The 23928-nt window shown below is 41.5% G+C and overlaps 1 protein-coding gene across 6 annotated transcripts in view; it reads right to left on the bottom strand.

Moving 5' to 3' along the window:
* TRAF3IP1 (TRAF3 interacting protein 1) overlaps positions 1-23928 on the bottom strand; it is an 82675-nt gene that overhangs the window by 23418 nt on the left and 35329 nt on the right. For all 6 annotated transcript variants that reach the window (XM_026446877.1, XM_026446879.1, XM_026446878.1 and 3 more), the window contains one exon: positions 20429-20505. In XM_026446877.1, the coding sequence (XP_026302662.1) occupies positions 20429-20505 (77 nt within the window). The remainder of the gene's footprint in view (positions 1-20428; positions 20506-23928) is intronic.

Raw genomic sequence — 23928 nt, 5'->3', positions numbered from 1 at the left:
ACATTCACTAAAAGACTTTAAAGCAAGTCTAACTAAATGGAGAGATAGTTTTGTTCATAAACACTCCAACTGAAATCCCAAGAAGGTTTTTCACGGCACTCAATAAGCAGGTTACAATACGCAGATGGAAGTGGACAGGATCAATAATTGCCAAAACATAGCTGAAGAGGAATAAGAAGGCAGGGGCTTTGTTACCAGACACGAGGCCTTGTTATGGAGCTACAGTCGTTACAGCAGGGTGGTATCAGCGTAGGCCAGCGGAACAGTATAAACTAGAGCCTGTGGGCCGGCCCACCACCTGGATTTCTGTACAGCCCATGAGCTAAGAATGATTTTTATATTTGTAAATAGTGGAAAAACCCTGTTAAAGGATAATATTTTGTGGCACATGAAAGTTACAAAACTCACGTTTCAATGTCCATAAATAAATAAAGCCCTACTGGAAACCAGCCACATTCATTCATTTATATATTGTCTGTGGTTGCTTTTACACACAATAACAAAGTTGAGTAGTGGCAACAGAGATTACATAGTTCTCACGGCTGAAAATATTTACTACCTGACCTTTTACAGAAAAAGTTTGCTAACCTCTGAGGCAGAGAACACAGAGTCCCAAGCATATGGAACTTTCATATTCAGTAGAGACGGCACTGCAGATCAATGTGGAAAGGAGGAAAAAATGGTTATTCATATGAGGAGAGAAAAAAGAAACTACATTTCTGTCCCACAGAATACAGGAAAATCAACTCCAGGTGGATTAAGCATGTACATGTCAAAAGAAAGCTTTACTTTTTCAAAAAGAATAAATATCTTTCTGACCTTGGAATAGAGAAGGATTTCTTAATCAACTCGTAAAAAGCATTAACCATAAGAGAAAAGATTGAGAAATTTGATTAAAATTAAAAATGCCTTAAAAATGTCATTGAAAGACACCATAAAGAAAGTGAAGATGAACTCAGCTCTGAACAAGGCGGACCTAATAGACATCTACAGAATTCTACACCCCAAATCAACAGAATATACATTCTTCTCAGCACCACATCCTATTTATTCTAACATTGACCACATAATTGGTAGTAAAGCACTCCTCAGCAAATGTAAAAGAACAGAAATCACAACAAGCTGTCTCTCAGACCACACTGCAGTCAAACTAGAACTCAAGATTAAGAAACTCCCTCAAAACCGCACAACTACATGGAAACCGAACAACCTGCTCCTGAATGACTGGTGGGTAAATAACGAAATGAAAGCAGAAATAAAGATGTTCTTTGAAACCAATGAGAACAAAGACACAACGTACCAGAATCTCTGGGACACATTTAAAGCAGTGTGTAGAGGGAAATTTATAGCACTAAGTGCCCACAAAAGAAAGCAGGAAAGATCTAAAATCAACACCCTAACATCACAATTCAAAGAACGAGAGAAGCAAGAGCAAACAAATTCAAAAGCTAGAAGAAGGCAAGAAATCATCAAGACCAGAGCAGAACTGAAGGAGATAGAGACACAAAAAAACTTTCAAAAAAATCAATGAATCCATGAGCTGGTTTTTTGAAAAGATCAACAAAATTGATAGATGGCTAGCAAGACTAATAAAGAAAAAAAGAGAGAAGAATCAAATAGACGCAATAAAAAACGATAAAGGAGGTATCACCACCAATCCCACAGAAATACAAACTACTATCAGAGAATACCATAAACACCTCTGTGCAAATAAACTAGAAAATCTAGAAGAAATAGATAAATTCCTGGACACATACACCCTCCCAAGACTAAACCAGGAAGAAGTTGAATCCCTGAATAGACCAATAACAGGCTCTGAAATTGAGGCAATAATTAATAGCTTACCAATCAAAAGAAGTCCAGTACCAGACAGATTCACAGCCAAATTCTACCAGAGGTACAAAGAGGAGCTGGTACCATTCCTTCTGAAACTATTCCAATCAACAGAAAAAGGCAGAATCCTCCCTAACTCATTTCATGAGGCCAACATCATCCTGATACCAAAGCGTGGTAGAGATACAACAAAAAAAGAGAACTTTAGACCAATATCACTGATGAACATCGATGCAAAAATCCTCAATAAAATACTGGCAAACCGAATCCAGCAGCACATCAAAAAGCTTATCCACCACGATCAAGTGTGCTTCATCCCTGGGATGCAAGGCTGCTTCAACATATGCAAATCAATAAACGTAATCCATCATATAAACAGAACCAAAGACAAAAACCACGTGATTATCTCAATAGATGCAGAAAAGACCTTCGACAAAATTCAACAGCCATTTATGCTAAAAACTCTCAGTAAACTAGGTATTGATGGAACGTATTTCAAAATAATAAGAGCTATTTATGACAAACCCACAGCCAATATCATACTGAATGGGCAAAAACTGGAAGCATTCCCTTTGAAAACCGGCACAAGACAGGGATGCCCTCTCTCACCACTCCTATTCAACATAATGTTGGAACTTCTGGCCAGGGCAATCAGGCAAGAGAAAGAAATAAAGGGTCTTCAATTAGGAAATAAGGAAGTCAAATTGTCCCTGTTTGCAGATGACATGATGGTATATTTAGAAAACCCCATCGTCTCAGCCCAAAATCTCCTTAAGCTGATAAGCAAGTTCAGCAAAGCGTCAGGATACAAAATCAATGTGAAAAAATCAGAAGAATTCCTATACACCATTAACAGACAAACAGCCAAATCATGAGTGAACTTCCACTCACAATTGCTACAAGGAGAATAAAATACCTAGGAATCCAACTCATAAGGGATGTGAAGGACCTCTTCAAGGAGAACTACAAACCACTGCTCAACTAAATAAAAGAAGACACAAACAAATGGAAGAATATTCCATGCTCATGGGTAGGAATAATCAACTTCATGAAAATGGCCATACTGCCAAAAGTAATTTATAGATTCAATGCCATCCCCATCAAGTTACCAATGACTTTCTTCACAGAATTGGAAAAAACTAAAGTTCATATGGAACCAAAAAAGAGCCCACACTGCCAAGACAATCCTAAGCAAAAAGAACAAAGCTGGAGGTATCACGCTACTTGACTTCAAGCTATACTACAAGGCTACAGTAACGAAAACAGCATGGTACTGGTACCAAAACAGACATGTAGACCAATGGAACAGAACAGAGACCTCAGAAATAACACCACACATCTACAACCATCTGATCTTTGACAAACTTGACAAAGACAAGAAATGGGGAAAGGATTCCCTATTTAGTAAATGGTGCTGGGAAAACTGGCTAGCCATATGTAGAAAGCTGAAACCGGATCCCTTCCTTATACCATATACAAAAATTAATTCAAGATGGATTAAAGACTTAAATGTTAGACCTAAAACCCTAAAACCCTAGAAGAAAACCTAGGCAATACCATTCAGGACATAGGCATGAGCAAAGACTTCATGACTAAAACACCAAAGCAATGGCAACAAAAGCCAAAATAGACAAATGGGATCTAATTAAACTAACGAGCTTCTGCACAGCAAAAGAAACTACCATCAGAGTGAACAGGCAACCTACAGAATGGGAGAAAATTTTTGCAATCTACATATCAGACAAAGGGCTAATACTCAGAATCTACAAAGAACTCAAACAAATTCACAAGAAAAAAACAAAACAACCCCATCAAAAGTGGGCAAAGGATATGAACAGACACTTCTCAAAAGAAGACATCAATGTAGCCAACAGACACATGAAAAAATGCTCATCATCACTGGTCATCAGAGAAATGCAAACCAAAACCACAATGAGATACCATCTCACATCAGTTAGAATGGCAATCATTAACAAGTCAGGAAACAACAGATGCTGGAGAGGATATGGAGAAATAGTAACGCTTTTACACTGTTGGTGGGAATGTAAATTAGTTCAACCATTGTGGAAGACAGTGTGGTGATTCCTCAAGGATCTAGAACTAGAATTACCATTTGACCCAGCAATCTCATTACTGGGTATATACTCAAAGGATTGTAAATCATTCTACGATAAAGACACATGCACACGTATGTTTACTGTGGCACTATTCACAATAGCAAAGGTTTGGAACCAACCCAAATATCCATCAATGATAGACTGGATTAAGAAAATGTGGAACATATACACCATGGAATACTATGCAGCCATAAAAAAGGATGAGTTTGTGTCCTTTGTAGGGACGTGGACGAAGCTGGAAACCATCATTTTCAGCAAACTATCACAAGGACACAAAACCAAACACCACATGTTCTCACTTATAAGTGGGAGTTGAACAATGAGAACACATGGACACAGGATGGGGAACATCACACACCAGGGCCTGTCAGGGGGTAGGAGGGAAGAAGAAGGATAGCATTAGGAGAAATACCTAATGTAAATGACGAGTTGATGGGTGCAGCAAACCAACATGGCACATGTATACATATGTAACAAACTTGCACGTTGTGCACATGTACCCTAGAACTTAAAATATAATAAAAAAGAAAAAGAAAATGGAGAAAAAAACTTTTAAATGAATGTGATTTTAATGTGATTTTACTTCCCTTGACTCCCTTAACCCTACCATCTATTATTATTATGTTATTCTTCCACAAAACTATTTTTTCAAGAACTAGTTTAGGGATTTTGCGTTCAATTCTGTAGTTATACTCAATTCTATATGCTTAATCAGTTTCAATAATCAATTTTAATTCATTTCACCTATACCAATGCTGCCCAATAGAAATATACAAGCCATATATGTAATTTAACATTTTCTACTAGTTTTACTTTAAAAGTAAAAAGAAACAGGTGAAATTAGTTTCAATAAATTTTATTTAATGTGATATATACAAAATCGTTTCAACATGCAATCAATATAAAAATTTCTAAAGAGATAGTTTGTATTCTTCTTTTCCAACATCATATTTGAAATCTGGTGTGTGTTTTATACTTCGAATACATTTCAGTTGGGATTTATCAGTTTTCCAGTACCCCCACCACATGGGCGAGTGGTCACTGTGCTGGTCACCCCAGACCCACACTCGGCCTTTCCTTAGGCTTGGGTTTGGGGCTTCATTTTGATGTTTGCTTGTCGATTTCTTAGTTATCTAGATATCTCTATTTTCTAAGCAATTTTTCCCCAAGAAGAATACAAGAACAATCTTTTTTTGAGCTCTTGCATTATCTGGATGTGTCTTCCACTGTTTTTCCGTATGAAATGACAGTCTAGCTAAATAGTAAGAATCTGAGGTCAGTTTCTTTCTGTCCAAATGTTGAAGTAACTGTTCCTTTTTCTTCTGGCATTTAGGGCCACAGAGAAGTCTACAGCAAATCTGACTATGGTTCTTTTCAAAAGAACCTATTTTTTCTTGATGTACAATATACTTGTAGGATTGTTTTTGGTTGTTGCCAAAGAAAAAAAAAAACACCTGATCTCAAGAATACTGCTAATATTGTGAGTTCCCTTTTTACTTGGCACATGAAAGCCGTTTTCAGTGCAGACTCATAGAAGGTCAAGCTTCATGCTCTTTACGAAAAGTACCAAAGCACCTCTAAAAAACATACTTTCAAAGTTGCATTAACTGAGATCAGAAAGCTAGTTAACTTCATTCTTATCACACTTTACTTAGAAATCTATATTACTGTCCAAATGACAAATGTCCCAATTGTGGCAGAAAACCACATTACAAGGGAACCATGCCCGCTCCCTAGCTCAGAGCCTCATGACGGGCTTAAAGCACCCCCTGGTGTTCGCATGGGGCTTACCAGAGGCTACAGCATGAAAAATGTCCATAATCCCCCTAAATGCACATAGCTTCGTTTTTCACCTCTGGCAAGTGCTTCCCCACATTTTATCATTCATTCCCTTCCATTTCCTCCTTTCTCTTCTAACTTCTGTTCAACAGGCAATGAAATTTATCTCTTCAACAGTTGATGACATGCACTTACGTCCACTGCTATGCTAGCCACAAGAGGGAGGTGACAGGCACTGATCTTCACCTTATGAGATGCCCATTCCAGGGGGAAGTCAGTAACTGATCTTCCCTCCTGAGCCATTTGGTCCTGAAGCCACAAAATGGGCAATGCCAGGGAAGCACGTGCACTGGGCTGGGGGTGGGAGGGCCCAGGGTAGGGAGAATGGAGACAGCAGCTCAGCGCAGGAGGAAGAAGGCACCCACAGGGCCAAGGAGGCCAGGTCGGGACGGCATAGACATGTGCACATACACATGTGTACACACATACATAGACATGCACAGACACATATATCACAGACACAGGCATGCACATACGCACATGCACACATGCATGCACACATATACATGTATTCACTCAGACGCACACATACGCATACAGACATGCACAATACAGACACATACATACACACACGCACACACACACACATTCACAGACATGCACACATACACATGTATACACAAGCACACTTACACACATACACATTCACATATACACACACATACATACAGACATGCACACACGCATATATACACAAAGACAGACATACATTCTTCCCCTCTAGCTCTGCTGAGACAACTTGAGAGCTGAACCTCCAAAAGCGCAAACACTCCATTCTCCTGGGGAAATGACTGATTCTGGGGCTAGAGCAGGGAAAGAACAGGATGAGCCCTAAAGCAAGGAACAGCTCAAAGAATGCTGGGCACAGGCTGAAAGGACACAAAGCCAGCTTGAAGGAGCTCTCCAGAGCCAAATCTGAGGCCATCTGCGCATGAAAATCATGACAGTAAGAGATTACCACCCACAGAGTCCAAATGGAAGGCACGAGCCCATAATGATACAAACGAATGATTAAATTTAGTGAAGCACAGGGTACTTAGATTGTACAAAGTACTTCCTCCAAGATGCTAGTAATTATAAAGAGATAAGGAGCAGCTTGACAGCAGAGAAGCTGGCCGACAGCATCCTCATTGAGAAGCCACAGAGAGTGCCTGCAGTCAGGAACAATCTGAAACCCCGAACCACTCAGCAGGACAGAGGAAGGGCAGCACAGCCTCGTTTCTGGAAGGTTTCGGCCCAGAATGCAAAGTCTGACTCTGATCACAAGGAAACATCACACAAATCCAAACGGAGGGCCAGTCAGGAAAATAGCTGTATGTTCAAAACTATCAAGGCCAAATCAAGGGAAGAGCACAGACTGTTTGAGACTGAAAGAAACTTACAAAACACCTAACTCATTCTGGACTGGATGCTTCTGCGACAAAAAGAAGCAGAGCCAAAAAGCTCCCGCATGGAAGACAGTGGAACACACGCCACTTGTAATATCACTAGAATTAATCTCTGAAGGATCTGAAGTTCCCAAAAGTGTCTTTCACAACTGAATGTTTTGCCTGCTTCTAAACCCGGTTTTCTTAGAAAGCTGATTTTAAAATTGTTACAAAATATATTTAATTGTTTGGTTTGGTTATTACTATTAAAATAACACCATTATTTTCTATCATTTTTTACTGTAAATGAACTTTACTTGTAGTACAATAAAAGCTTTGTTAAGCTACCTAGAAACCTAGTCAGAACCAAAATTACTAATAAACAGAAATTACTCCCAAGTTTTAAAAACTAACATGGTGTGTCATATAAGAGTATAGATACAGTGTATTTTATTTACAAAGTATTTATTAACGGCCAGGCACAGTGGCTCACACTTATAATTCCAGCACTCTGAGAGGCCGAGGTGGGTGGATCACCTGAGGTCAGGAGCTTGAGACCAGCCTGGCCAACATGGTGAAACTCTGTCTCTACTAAAAATACAAAAAAAAAAAATTAGCTGGACATGGTGGCAGGCGCCTGTAATCTCAGCTACTGGGGAGGTTGAGGCAGGAGAATCACTTGAACCTGGGAGGCAGAGGTTGCAGTGAGCCGAGATCACGCCATTGCACTCCAGCCTGAGTAACAAGAGTAAAACTCTGTCTCAAAAAAAAAAAAAAATATATATATATATATATATAACAATGTCTAAAATACATGTATTTCTACTTTATTTTCATTTTTTTCTTTAAGGGATTTAAGAATATTCCTGAAAATATAAAACTTACATAGAGCAAAGCCTGACATAACACAAGTCCTTCACTAAGTGAGTGTCAGTCCTGCTCTGTGACAAGTATTATAAGTATTATCAAGAGGCTTTATTGGGCCGGGCGCGGTGGCTCAAGCCTGTAATCCCAGCACTTTGGGAGGCCGAGACGGGTGGATCACAAGGTCAGGAGATCGAGACCATCCTGGCTAACATGGTGAAACCCCGTCTCTACTAAAAAAAATACAAAAAACCAGCCAGGCGAGGTGGCGGGCGCCTGTAGTCCCAGCTACTCGGGAGGCTGAGGCAGGAGAATGGCGTAAACCCGGAAGGCGGAGCTTGCAGTGAGCTGAGATCGGGCCACTGCACTCCAGCCTGAGCCACAGAGCCAGACTCCATCTCAAAAAAAAAAAAAAAAAAAAAAAAGAGGCTTTATTAGTCTGAAAGGGGTCACATCTGGGGATGGAGGAAGTCTACTGGCCAGAAGAAACCGTATGGAGATTTCCATCAGAAAAACCTGAATAATACTCCAATATGAAAAATTATATATGCATCACTGCTATAAATAGGAAATCGAAGCATTTTAATGCCAAGAATTTTAGTTTTTCTTTATTCTAAAATATCCCCTATAATCCATGCCCTGGAGAAAAGTAATAAAGTTGTGCCATTGTTTCATCCATATCAACCCTCCTGAGCCTGCTTTACCCATATTAAATTAAAAACTCAATAAAACCTAATTCATTCAGCCAAGTCCTGTTCCTCTAGTGATAGCTCTTCACTAGAAGCTGCTTTTCAGGTCAGAAACAGACAGCAAGGAATAATAGATGGGAACTAGAAAAATACACGTGTTTCTCACAACAGTTAGCACAAGTGAATATGTTTTGGAAAAGACAAAAATAGTAACTAAGACTTTTTAAAAACATAAATTTCTTTTTTTTTTTTCAAAGGGAAGCTGAAGAAATATGGAATTTAAGGATTAAAATAATCCTAGAAATAAGTCACTCCAAATAAAGCCAAAAGAAGCTCAACGCACCCACCCCGCACTGAGACAGGGAGGCACACACTCCAGGCCTGGGGCGTGCTGGAGCCACGCGTGCTGCTCCCTCCTGTGGTCAGAACCTGTGCTTTGGGGCTGGATAAGAGTTTGGATCCAGGCTCTGGAGTGCAAGGCCTTGGGCAAGGGACTCAGACTGTCCTAAGCCTCAATTTCCTCAGCAGTGAGTTGTGGTGCGGCTGCAGGAGGCCATGCGTGGGAAGCCCTGCACAGAGAGGGCTCGGTAGTGCAGGCTCTGGGTCCCACTGCAGTCTCTCCCGTGTCCCACGATCTGAGAAAGCTCAGTCCCACGAGGAGCAAGAGCTGTCACAGCCACCGCCACATGCTAAGGGGACCCCAGCCCATGCCAACGCACACCAAAGGCCCAGGCCCACTCGCTCAGCTAGGTCGTTTCTAAACCATTTCTTTCAAGGCCTAATGGCTAACAGATTTTAATAATTTCATGATGTCTCACTGGGTACCTTCTAAAGTCTTCACACCTCTTCAAACTAGTAAGATCCGCATCCTCAGTCTTCTGTTGCAGGGCGCTGAGGCTTCCCGAACTTGTGCCGCAGCCCCTTTGATTTCTCTACTTACTGCTCTCCAGATACCTCCTATACTTCTCTCTGCTGAGCTGGGGCATTGTTTAATATTTAATTCTAATCCTTATCTACTAATTTTCTTTTCTTTTTTTTGAGACAGAGTCTTGCTTTGTCGCCCAGGCTGGAGTGCAGTGGTGAGATCTTGGCTCACTGAAACCTCTGCCTCCCAGGTTCAAGCGATTCTCCTGCCTCAGCCTCCTGAGTAGCTGGGACTACAGACACGTGCCACCACGCGCGGCTAATTTTTTTGTATATTTAGTAGAGACGAGGTTTCACTTGTTAGCCAGGATGATGGTCTCGATCTCCTAACCTCGTGATCTGCCCACCTCGGCCTCCCAAAGCGCTGGGATTACAGGTGTGAGCCACCGCGCCCGGCCTCCACTAATTTTCATCCTGGGGCTAACATAACATCATTCCCTCATATATCCATCAATGTGTCACAGTGAATGTATTTAAACACCAGGGTCTACACTCCTTAGAAACTGAATTGACATCCAAAGCAGGCTGTCAAAACCAATCAAACTAAAGATTTTTTTAATGCAAAGCACAGAAAAGGGTACCGGTGAAATTAAGACCAGAAATAACCTATCAAGCCACAACTGACGAAAATCTAAAAAACCGAGGACATAATATGAATTTCAGTGACATTTCGAGTAAAAATAAAATCTTTATTGATTATATTATTCGCTGAATAATTATGAACCAGAAGATAATGGGCATATCAATTTGGAAATGTTTGTGACAATACAGCTAAACACATTTTTATAATATAGTTTTCTTAGGTCATTTATATGTGTATCTGTTTTTTTTTTTTTTTTTTTTTCATGAAAAGAACATATTGTATCCTTCTCATGAACTTTATTTGTCTATAAAGGCCTATCTCCTCCTAATCATCTTTATAAAGTTCATATACATGTAATATTTTAATGGCTCCCAAGCCATTTTTGTGGTCTATAATACATCCATGGCATATGTTTATAAATATTTTAAGTGAGATATTTGGTGTCTATGATTTTTTTTTTTTTTTTGAGACGGAGTCATGCTCTGTTGCCCAGGCTGGAGTGCAGTGGGGCAATCTCTGCTCACTGCAAGTTTCGCCTCCCAGCTTCACGCCATTCTCCTGCCTCAGCCTCCCGAGTAGCTGGGACTACAGGCGCCCAGCACCGCTTTGTATTTTCAGTAGAGACGGGATTTCACCATATTAGCCAGAATGGTCTCGATCTCCTGACCTCATGATCCACCCACCTAGGCCTCCCAAAGTGCTAGGATTACAGGTGTGAGCCACCGCGCCCAGCCAGTGCCTGATATTTTATAAGATAATGGGGTGGTAACAAACTTTATATACAAAACTTTAAATCCCCAGCCTGCATATTGGAAGATACTACATTCAGAGATTTCATTTGGGATCATAAAACTATCACCTTATTTCTTTAAAAACAAAAACAAAACCCCTAAGACACAAACAAAAAAACCCACCATAACCCTTCATGATTAGAATCAATTTCAGTAGTTCCCAATTTAACTATTAAAGTCTTACCAACAGAGTATGTCCCTTTTTATTTTTATTTATTTATTTATTTTTATTTTTATTTTATTTTTTTGAGACAGGTCTCACACTATCACCCAGGCGGGAGGGCTGTGGTGTGAGCTTGGCTCACTGCAGCCTCAAACTTGTGGGCTCAAGCCATCCTTCTGCCTCAGCCTCCTAAGAGGCTGTAAACACAGGTATGCACCACCATGTCTGATTATTTTTAATTTTTGTAGAGATGGTGTCTCACTATGTTGCCCAGGCTGGTCTCTAACTCCTAAACTCAAGTGATCTGCTTGACTTGGCCTCCCAAGTGCTAAGATTACAGACGTGAGCCACTGCACCTGGCCCATTTTTATTTCTTTAACAACAATTTCAATGGAAACAATATTCCTAGCAAAGCAAAAATCCAATAATACTAGGACCACAGATATCCAAACTAAAAATACTGTTGTCAGGTGTAGAATTTCAGGTAAGAAGAGATTCTGAATAGCATTTTTCTGAAAGAGTTATAGTACTTGTGATGAAATTGCACCATCTACCTACCAAAAAAAGAAATATGAAGATCTATTCCCATCACGAAAGTAAAATAATTTAAGACTCAAATCCCTGACTTTCATCAACAATTTAGCTAAATACGTTTGTTATATGCTACTGATTTTAATTAAAACAACTTATTCATGATAAGGTCACTGTAAGTATCAAGAGGCATTTCAAGATACAAGAAGTTCTTATATGCCCAAATAAATGCCTCTTTAAGATACTCATAATTTCCAGCAATATTTGCTTGCTTATTACAAGTTTCTTTCAGAATGGCCACAAAAGCATATATGCGGGTCAAATTCAATACGTGCCCACATGTTCACCAGGACAAGATGATGGGCGTGACCTCTAGCAGTCCCAGAACAAGACACAGTTTACACGATCAAGAAAGTAGAGGAGAGAGCAGTCACAAACCTTAAAATGAAGAGAGAAGGAAATCTACAAAAAGAAGTACTCCAATAGCTATTTCAAAATAAAACATTTAAATGAAAAGAAAAAGCATCTAAAAATCATATTTATTAATAATTAGATATAAAATGAAAAAGAGAAACAAAGGGAAGATCATGTAAAAGGATACTGAAAAATTAGGAGTGAGAAATATTTAAATACTTTAAAGTGAGTGAACAGTCTTTGAAACTGTTGGACATTAGCCTAAAGCATCTTCATATATAAACCTTTAGAAAGCATAAGAAACACTGTAATAAAATGGTTCTTTTGATGCTTTTTCAAAAACTTCTTCGTAAACCTGAAGAAAGAAAAAAATGCTGGCAGGAGCTAATATCTTACTATTAACAAAGTTTATATTTCCTCTTGAAAAGACAGCAAAAAAGTCAGGATAATAAAGAAAACGCTTAAAGCAATCTGATTCACATATTTATTCTATAATGTATTATTCAAGTCCATTAGTACAATAAGAAATGGCTTTTCTTCCAACGCAACTTCAAAGACAGGCTGGAGAGAGGCCCAGATTACAAATATGCATTTCTTTACCATTGAAAAAAATCCTCCAAAAAAATAAAAAATATCAAAACTAAGGAAGGGCACACCACAACTTATGTGAAAAGCAGAGAAAACACCTGCTTTGTATGTTTTAATGAGACAGAGAGAAAATAAGCAATTACTATGATAATATGTATAAATCAGTGAAGATAGATTCAGCATACATGCTTTGAGGATATATTTTTATTTTTATTTATTTTTTTTTTGGAGACACAGTCTCGCTCTGTTGCCCAGATTGGAATGCAGTGGTGTGGTCTCGGCTCACTGCAACTTCCGCCTCCTGGGTTCAAGCAACTCTCTTGCCTCAGCCTCCTGAGTAGCTGAAACTACAGGCACATGCCACCAAGTCTGGCTACTTTCTGTATTTTTAGTAGAGACGGGGTTTTACTATGTTGGCCAGGCTGGTCTTGAACTCCTGACCTCATGATCTGCCCACCTCGGCCTCCCAAAGTGCTGGGATTACAGGTGTGAGCCACCACACCTGGCCTGAGGATATATTCTTACATTTGCCTCTCTGAGAAATCAACAAGGGTATGTGGGAGCCTGGACCTGAAGTATATGTAGAAGTAAGCAGCTTTGCAAGCACTTTGAAACACTTACAAAACTGACCACCAAATAGGCCACAATAAAAGTCTCATCAATTCCAAATAATCAATTTCATTACATTACATATCATCATTGCAAAGACTTTTAAAAATCTTTATGTGTAAAAAACTAAAAAAAGAATCCCAACTGCCCATGTTAAAATCATAACAAAGTACTTCACATTAAAATTCAAGGAATTTTTAAGATTCAATATCAAATTTAATATTCAAGGAATTTAGAAGTCAAGGATAAACCATGCTTAAAAGGAGATGTACAATCTTAAATACATGTAGGTTTAAAATGACAAAGATAAAGGATAAAGAAGCTGTGTGTTTTATTCAAGAGACTAGGAAAAGTCAATGTCCAAAGAAATTAAAAGGAAAAACAAAGAGTAGAAATTAATCAAATAAAACAAAAGTGAATATCTATAAAACTGAAAGTTGATTCTTTGCTAGAGAGTGTCTATTTTAATAGTTTTTTCAAAGTCTTACCAAGAAGTAAAAAGACACAAAATTTTGGGAAGAAAAACTAAGTATAGATAAGATATTTTAAAATCATAAAGGTTACTTCAAACATCTTTATGCCATGACTGTAAGACATGAATGAAATAAACAATTTCCTAGAGAAACATTGTGGAAGAGACAGCTGGTCGACCCTGTTTCTGATCTCCGCTTTGGCAAAGCCTCCCGCCACTGTGTGCGGCCCACATGTGAGACGTGTGCTGGGTCCAGGGGAGCCAGCCTCTTCCACTTACCCATGTGCCTTGCAAGCATTACCATTTTCTGAGCATGGCAGGCACTGAGAAAATTTGACACGTTCTAGTTTGTGATAATGGAATTCCTGATTTCTGGCTATGCAAATGGATGCCTAAAATAGAGATTTCACTTCATGGTTTCCTTTGTGACTAAGTTCCAGCCAACATAATCTAAGTGGAAGTGGTGCATAGCTTTCAGTAAATATCCTGGAGGAGGAGGGCAGGCCTTCTCCTTCCTCCCTCTTCTCCCTCTTGCTGGCTGGAAGCTGAAGCTATGCTGGCCCATGAGGCACCCTGAGGAAGGAAGGTCACATCATGCTGTGGAGGAATGAAGGCGTCGCGGTCACTGCCACCTGGACGGCCACCTCCAGACTGACCCATGAGCTAAAACACTTTATACCTCATTTAAGCCACTAATGTTTTAGCTTTCTTTTGCTTGCAGGTAAATCTAAACCTAACAGATTCAAACATTAATTACCAAAATAAGCAAGAAAAAGCAGAAAAGTGGAATACAACCACTAAGGAAGCTTAGTAAAAAAAAAAAAAAAAAAAAAAAAAAAAACATAGTTTCAAAGGACAGCTAATAACATTAAGATGGTGATACTAAGAAAAGAGTGAAAAGAGGAGGAACTAGTGAAGGACAGAGAGAAGGGGCACTGGCCTGGCAGGAGGGGTGCCAGAGGAGAGTGCTATCCTGGAGGCCACGCCAAGGAGGCAGGGAGTGGCCAACAGCATGAAATGCTGTCGCAAGACACAGACATAACCAGCAGCTATAACAACTGAGAGGTCAGGTGACCCTGCCCAGGGCAACTTGGACAACTCAGACAAAGGTGCAGAGCCAGCGGCCTCCCTGGAATGGGGTTAGGAGAGGTAGATTGTAGACAGCAAAAGAGAAGCGATTATTTTAAGGCGTTTTGCTACAAAGACAGGCAAGGCAATGGAGTGGAAGTTACTGGTAAAAGTCAAGTCAAGAGAAGATCAATACAATTCCAGTCAAAATCACAACAGGGTTTTTCATGGAACCACACAAACTGATCCCACAATTACATAAAGCCGTAAAGACTCACAATCAAGACAACCTGGAGAGTGGGGGAGGCGTGGAGGAACATTTTGAAAGGCTTTCCCAGGGATAAAACCATAGTGCTGAAACAAGGAGAGCCCAGAAACACCCGGGCTCCCTAGAGAGGCGGGGGTACAAAGGCAGGGGTGAGGAAGCCTAGGCTGGCAACCACATAGCAGAAAATCACACTTCCAGACCACGCAGAGATCTAGACATGAAAAAGAAAACTAAACTAAAGACTACCTTCACAACCAGGATAGGACAGCTTTTTCAGACAAAATCAAAAATAAAGTATAACTTCACCTTAAACTCTTGGCCAAAACAAAAAGAAAAAATAAATAAATAATGTATAAAGAAAAAGGCTGTTTAAATTTTACATCAAAATAGAAACGTTTGGCCAGGTGCAGTGGCTCACTTTGGGAGGCCAAGGCAGAAGGATCGTTTGAGCCTGGGAGATCAAGACCAGCCTGGGTAACATGGAAAATCCCTCCTACAAAAAATACAAAAATTAGCCAGGTGTGGTAGCGTATGCCTGTAGTCCCAGCTACTTGGGAGACTGAGGTGGGAGGATCACTTTAGTCTGGGAGGCAAAGGTTGCAGTGAGCTGAGATTCAGACCACTGCACTCCAGTCTGGGCAACAGAGACAGACTCTGTCTCAAAAACAAAAAAACAATTTTTTAAATGAAAAGGCAAGGTCAGACAAGTGATAGACTGGAAAAATATTTACAACATATGAGACACAAGGGCTTATATATTACATACATACAACCGTAGGATAGATATTCAACATCATTAGCCATTAAGGAAATGCAAATTACAACTATGAAAAAAAAATTTTGCTTGAGACAGAATCTCACTCTGTCGCCCAGGCTGGAGTGCAGTGATGCGATCTCAGCTCACTGTAACCTCTGCCTCCCAGGTTCAAGCGATTCTCCTGCCTCAGCCTCCTGAGTAGCTGGGACTACAGCCATGTGCCACCATGCCCAGCTAATTTTTTGTATTTTTAGTAGAGACAAAGTTTCACCAGGATGGGGTCAATCTCCTGACCTCATGATCTGCCCAACTCAGCCTCCCAAAGTGCTGGGATTACAGGTGTGAGCCACCGCGACCGGCTGAAAAATTTTACAGTTTGACCATACCTAGTGCTGACGAGGATGTGAAGGAACTGAAACTCTTACACACTGCTGGTAGGAATGCGAAATGATACAACCACTTTGCAACACAGTTTGGCAATCTCTGTTTTTGTTTTTTTGTAGAGATAGGGTCTCCCTATGTTGCACAAGCTGGTCTTAAAATCCTGGCTTCAAGTGATCCTCACACTCCGGCCTCCCAGGGGGCTGGGATTACAGGTGTGAGCCATAGCACCCAGCCCTATAGTCTGGCAGTTTCTTAAAAAGTTAAGCACACATTTACCATATGCCTCAGCAGTACCACTCCTAGGTAGAACACTCCTATCCCCATCCATAGTTTCACTTTCTGCAGTTTCAGTTACCTGCAGTCTGAAAATATTAAATGGAAAATTCCAGAAACAAACAATTCATTCATAAGTTTTCAATTGCATGCCATTCTGAGTAGTGTGATCAAATCTTGCACAGTTCCGCCGAGGACATAAGTCATCCCTCTGTCCAATATATATATACACTGTATACACCATCCACCTGTTAGGCACTTAGTAGCCCTCTCAGTTATCAGACAGTCTAGACGGTGGCAGTATCCTAGTGCTTGTGTTAAAGTAACCCTTATCTTATTTAACAATGGCCCCAAAGTACAATGGAGTGATGCTGACATACTGTTAAAATTGTTCTGTTTAATATCAGTTATTGTCCATCTCTTACTGAACCTAATTCATAAAGTAAACTTTATCATCAGAACGTATCATGAAAAAACATGGTATGCACAGGGTTCGGTACTATCCACAGTCTCAGGCATCTGCTAGGGGTCATGGAACATATCCCCTGCAAATAAGAGGGGTTCTACTGTATTGACACAACATAATGAAAGCATGTCAACACAAAGACGTGAACATGAATGTTCATAGCAGCTTTATTTATAATAGTCCAAACTAGAAGCAACTCAAATGTTCATCAACTGATACATGGATGAACACACTGTGGTATATCCATACAATGGAATACTACTCAGCAATTAAAACAAATAAACTATGGATACATGCTGCAACAACATGGATAAGTCTCAGAATAATTATGCTGAGTAAAAATGGCCAGACCGAAAAAAAACCTCAAAAGAGTGCACATCACATGATTCCATTTAAACACAATTCTAGGAAATGCAAACTAAAGCACAGTGAACCAGAGCAGAGTGGCTGCTGGGGTGGGGTGTGGGGAAAGGCAAACACGGAGATGGGCTGGAGGATGGGCTCACCAAGGGCACATGACACTGTGGAGGGTGATGAGCGTGTTCACTATCTTGACTGTCGTTGGCACGGTGTTTGGAAACAGATGTTCATTCTCCTGGGAGGATAAATTGGTACAGCCACTTTGAGGAGGAAAGTGGCCTATCTGGTGAAACTAAAGATCTGTGTACTTCCTGGCACAGCACTTCTAAGCCTGGGCATAGCCCCCAAAGCTGAAATCAGTAAACTATAGCCCACAGCCTGGACCTTGTTTTTGTAAAGTACGTTTTATTGAATACAGCCACACATGTTCATTTACATGGTCTAATGCTATGGCTGCATTCCTGTGACATTGGCAGAATTCAATAGTTGCAAGAGACCATCTGGCTCAAAAAGCCTGAAGTACTTTTATCCGGCCCTTTACAGAAAGTGGCCTGCTTCTTGCTGGAAGAGACACTGGCTCTTGAAAGCTAGGAGGCATGGAAAGGAGCCATGGAAGCATTGTTTATGAAAGGAACTGGCTGAAAAACCTAAATGTCCATCAACAGAGTAATTAATAAGCAAATAATGGACTATAAGGCTTCAATTAAAATGAATAAACTACATCTACAAGTATCAAAACATGAGAAAGAGAAAAATGCTGCATGAAGAAAGCGACCTGCATAATGGATCAACACTCAGGTGACATTAGAAACTCACTAAACAACACGAGGCGCATGTAAAATAGAGACACACACCAAGTTCATCCTGGGGACTGCCCTCAGGGAAGGGACTAGGGCAGGGGGAAAAAGGACTTTGGCTCTTCCTGCATGTTTTTTTTTTGAGACAGTCTTGCTCTGTTATCCAGGCTGGAGTGCAGCAGTGCAATCACAGCTCACTGCAACCTCTGCTTCCTGGGCTCAAGTGATTCTCGTGCTTCAGCCTCCTGAGTAGCTGGGACTACAAGTGTGCACCACCATGCCCAGCTAATTTTTGTATTCTTAGTAGAAAGGGGATTGGCCATGTTGGCCAGGCTGATCTCAAACCCATGGCCTCAAGCAATCCACCCACCTTGGCTTCCTAAAGTGCTGGGATTACAGGTGTAAGCCACCGCACCTGGCCGCATTTTATTTATTTAAAAAAAATAAAAAAATGTAGCAGGAGAATGGTGTGAACCCGGGAGGCAGAGCTTGCAGTGAGCCGAGATTGAGCTACTGCACTCCAGCCTGGGCGACACAGTGAAATTCCGTCTCAAAAAAAAAGTAACAAAAATGTTTTAAGAAGACCAACAAGTTAAATTTAAGTCTGATGTTTATCAATATCCTAAAGAAAATCATACAGACACTTGCTGATTTTCCCCTCACTGTAACATACATCACCCCTGACTTTGAAGTTCTCACTACCTACTCTTTTTCAAAACAGTAGATGTTCACCAAAAAAGGACACTTTTCCTTTTATCTTCTGAATCCAAAAGATTTACCAATCTGAAATCATTTACTCTCCCGGGGATGCTTTGAAACACAATCCTAATACACTTTGCGTAAAAATCATAGCTACAAAATTTAAACCAATGGATGCTTCAAAGGTGACCTCCACTAGGAGCATGGAGGGACACATTCAGGGTTTTCGACTGGGTCTCAGAAATACCACCAGTGACACCAGGACAACCCCTCATGCATATAGAAAGAACTATAATGTATTAACATTCCATCGATGAGAAAACAAACTGCAGAAGGCATTTCTCCTTTCAGCAAGGCAAATAGTGGTGCTGTCAGCAAAGCCTCTGCCAACATTCTCGTTATTATTGTTAAAAGGGCTCCCTCTACTGTTAGTCTCAATTGTACAGTTCTCATTGGCTATTTCAGGCCCTAGCTTCATGACAAACTAGGACATGTTAAGCAGAATTATCTAAAACAACCATTAATTCAGCTGGGGAAAAATAGGTATATGTGTGCATGTGTGTGTACATGTGTGTGCACACACACACCTATATATAAAACTTTTTAAATTGTTGAGTTATTAGGCTAACTATCCAAGAAACTTGTTTAAAAGAAACAAAAAATTCTCCTTCCTCTTTAAAGTGACTATAAGAGAAACCTGGCTGTGGCATTTGAGACACACCTTGTTGGCCCACAGGTGCCCGCCCCAGTGGTCATGTGCCCAAGGAAAGGGTAGTGGCTGGCAAGAAGTCATAGGTCCCAACAAAAGCACATCACACATGTGTGAGGGGGACTGCAGGGAGCCAGGTACAATAGAACGCATATTTCAAAAAAAGACTTAAAAACATTCCCAATCTCTCTGTAATCAGCCAGGGCCAGGTAGCCAGCCTCCCAGTCTGCAAACAGGACCTGGGAGAAGGGATGGGCAAGGCCAGAAGAGGAGGGTCAGGGAGTTAGAGCCCAACAGGCCTTTGGTCTTGGCTCCTGGGCTCCCCAAGCAAGCCGCTGCCCCCTCCCAAGACGGGGCTAGATACCAGGCCAGGGAAGCAGCCCCACACAGAGAGTCCCACACTTTATATCCTCCCAACTGGGAGGAGGGAGGAATGGCATTTTTTTTTCTTTCCGAGGCAGGGTCTCACTCTGTCACCCAGGTTGGAGTGCCGTGGCACAATCGATCCACTACAACCTCCACCTCCTGGGTTCAAGCAATTCTCCTGCCTCAGCCCCCCAAGTAGCTGGGACTACAGACATGTGCCACCACACCCGGCTAATTTTTGTATTTTTTGTAAAGACAGGGTTTCGCCATGTTGCCCAGGCTGGTCTCGAACTCCTGGGCTCAGGTAATCTGCGCTGGCCTCCCAAAGTGCTGGGATTGCAGGTGTGAGCCACTATGCCTGGCCAGGAATGGCATTTAAATATGCAAACAGACATCACTGATAATGGTAATATTTGAAAGATGTTCTAATTTGTAAGTTTGTAAATGTATGAAACAGACTGCTAAAATGCCAGTGTTTACGGAAATCATTCCATTACCTTCTCCCCAGGTTTGGGTGACTGCTGCAATTTCTCATAATGTTTCTTCGTCTCCAAAATTTTTTTCACAAGTCCACCTGTTGAAAAATCAGTGATTTTATGTTAAAAGTTTACTCTCTACCCCAAAAACCTATTCTAAATGGGTGGGATGGTGGGAAAAACACTAAGTTTTTATACTATCTCTTTTTATGCTGAAACAGTTTCAAATAATCTTTATTTGTTAAGGAGATAGTATACAAGAGTGACACGACAGCTGGTAGTGGAAATTATCAAATTTCAAAGTGTTTCAGGGAAATCAGCTCCTTGAAAAGTAAAAAGCTTTAGAAATAAAACAGATTTTCTATTTTCAAAGATTAAGAAGGAATGTAGCTTGACATCCAAAAATATAGCCATCTATTACAAACAGAAATAACAATTACGAAATGCTTCTAAGTACTGATACTTCTTTTACATTGGGGCAAGAATTTTCCATTTCTTTCAGAATTTACTCATGGGATAAATATCATATGAAGTTCTTTGGAATAGTGTTTTACCCAAGCATGCATCAGCCCAAGGCTGATTGAATCAATGAGGGGGTGTCCACACAGTGGAGGCTGTGAAGAGAAATGAGGATGGTTTCTCTGCTTTGCTGCAGAATGAATGCCTGCATCTACTGTCAAATTAAAAAGAAGAGCAAGATGGAAATAAGTGTAGATATCAGTAAATACACATGCACATGCATATGCATTTATTTATTTTTTTCAACTGTAAGTATAAACCCTATTTTTTACTGTTACCTACGGGGAGAGGGAGAGTAGAGGGTAGAGGAGACAGGGGTCAAAGCCCCACATTTCTGATTATACCTGGTTTTGCACATCTGACCTTAAAATCATGTGAATTATATTACATTACAAAGGTAAACACTAATGCCTAAAGGTTGAATGCAAAATGAAATAAACTTAGTGATATCCAATTGGCAAGCATGTGCCACTAGAGAATAATTGTTTCACAACTTTAAACAGGGGAACTGACTGTACATCCCTAATAGGATATACCCAACAAAGAGGCAGACACACCTGCTACAAAAAAAAAAAAAAAAAAAATCCTTGGGTTGGTGAGGTCAGGAGTTCAAGACCAACCTGGCCAACAGGGTGAAACCCCGTCTCCACTAAAAATACAAAAAAAAAAAAAAAAAAAAAAACTGGGTGTGGTGGTGGGCGCCTGTAATCCCAGTTACTTGGGAGGCTGAGGCAGGAGAATCGTTTGAACCCTGGAGGTGGAGGTTGCAGTGAGCCAACATCACACCACTGCACTCCAGCCTGGACGACAGAGCGAGATTCCATCTCAAAAATAAATAAATAAATAAAAATAAAATAAAATCCTTCAGCGTTTCCAGTAATCCTACTGTTGTTAAAAACCGGTGGTGGTGTTCCAAAATTGCTGTGTGTGCATATGAAGGATCATAAAGCATGGGGACAGCCACTGTAGCTGGGAGCCAGGCTTTTTGGCATGAGATGGAAGAGATGCACATACAAAACCAAAGAATGCAGGCAAAACCCTACAATCCTAGATGGGAATTGAAAATATCATCATGAAGTCAGAATAAACTTTCTTATTTTAGAAAAGTATATCCCTGCTTTCGCAGTGAACATGCCTAGAAACAAGAAGCAACCCAGAGCAGAAAGCGGCCGGGTGCCTGGGAGAAATGAGGCAGTTACGGGGCACGAAGTACACAAAATAAGCCAGAAATGCCTTGTTGTATCAGAAAACAAGGAAACTAAAAAGAGTACTGGGCTGTGTCTAAAGGCCCCCAGTAAATAACTCCAATAGGCGCCCCTGGTCAAATACTGGGCAATCTGAACATTAATAAGAAAAATTGAGATGGGCTGAAATGAAACACATCCACTATGTTAAAAATCCGTGACTAGGCCGGGCACAGTGGCCCATGCCTGTGATACCAGCACTTTGGGAGGCCAAGGCGGGTGGATAACTTGAGGTTAGGAGTTGGAGACCAGCCTGGCCAACGAAGCGAAATCCTGTCTCTACTAAAAATACAAAAATTGGTCAGGCATAGTGGTGCACGCTTGTAGTCCCAGCTACTTGTGAGGCTGAGGCACGAGAATCGCTTGAACCCCGGAGGCAGAGGTTGCAGTAAGCTGAGATTGCACCACTGAACTCCAGCCCAGGTGACGAGCGAGACTCCGCCCTCCCCCCCAAAAAAAATTGTGACTTCATATGACACCAAAAAAAAAACCCTCAAAACCAACAAGCCCTCATTAGTCACCTGTGATGGGCGCCAGGAAACAAAGTCATATTACGAGAACACATCTATAAAGGAAAGTACTGCCGGGCGCGGTGGCTCAAGCCTGTAATCCCAGCACTTTGGGAGGCCGAGATGGGTGGATCACGAGGTCAGGAGATCAAGACCATCCTGGCTAACACGGTGAAACCCCGTCTCTACTAAAAAATACAAAAAACTAGCTGGGCGAGGTGGCGGGCGCCTGTAGTCCCAGCTACTCCGGAGGCTGAGGCAGGAGAATGGCGTGAACCCGGGAAGCAGAGCTTGCAGTGAGCTGAGATCCGGCCACTGCACTCCAGCCTGGGCGACAGAGCGAGACTCCGTCTCAAAAATATATAAATAAATAAAAAATTAAAGGAAAGTACTCAGCCTGCCTCTTCTGCAGAAACTGTGTTCCAGGACACTCCAACCCTGGTGTGGGAGCAAGGTTTGCACTACTGAGTTGTCCAGCTAGAAAACCAACAATAATATTCCAGAACTAGACTTGCAAAGGGCCTCAGAGATCATCTACTTCCACGATCTAATCGAACGGATGAGACAAGACATCATCTGTGTTGACGAACGGAGGCAAGATTGTGCACTTCCAGGTTCTTCTTCAACAGCTTTTCCCACGCGCGCGAAAATGCAGCCAGCGCCCGGGAAGGTGCAGATCAATTGGGCATGCGCCAGGTGACGTCAATCCGAAGAGACCAAGATTTACCTGGTCGCACCTGCGAAACGCCCCCCGACACGCCCGTGCCCCGCCTATTGCCCTCCCACTCCTAGAAAAGCCACTCTCGGCCAGTGAGCCACGCGGCCTTCTCACAGCCCCACTCCTGTCGGGATGTCAGGACTGTGGGAACTCCGTCTGAGAGCCCCACGGGGGACTCTGCCGGCCTCCTTCGCCGGAGGCTGACAGACTTCTCCCCCACACCTTAGGTTACCAAAATAAACTTGCAGTGTTGCTCCTACACTTGCCTACTCGCTGGTTCTTTTGCGCCCGCTCTGGTGGTCTTAGAAAAACAAATCAGTTGGTGCTGAAACCCGGGAGGAGACCCCCTCCTCAGGCCTCTAGGGGTTGAGGAACCTCCTCCTGCTCCCACGCCGCAGACGGACCAGGACCTGAGACCCGCTTCCCTCACTCTCATGGCCTCTCTGGGGTAAGTGCCCTTGTCTCCTCTTTACCTCCCTCGGCCAGAAATCCTGCGCAGGTCCGAGGTCCATTTGGAGCCACCAAGTGGCT

Source organism: Piliocolobus tephrosceles, chromosome 11, assembly GCF_002776525.5.
Source record: "Piliocolobus tephrosceles isolate RC106 chromosome 11, ASM277652v3, whole genome shotgun sequence".
Classification (NCBI taxonomy): Eukaryota; Metazoa; Chordata; class Mammalia; order Primates; family Cercopithecidae; genus Piliocolobus; species Piliocolobus tephrosceles.
This window is presented reverse-complemented; position numbering and strand designations above follow the sequence as displayed.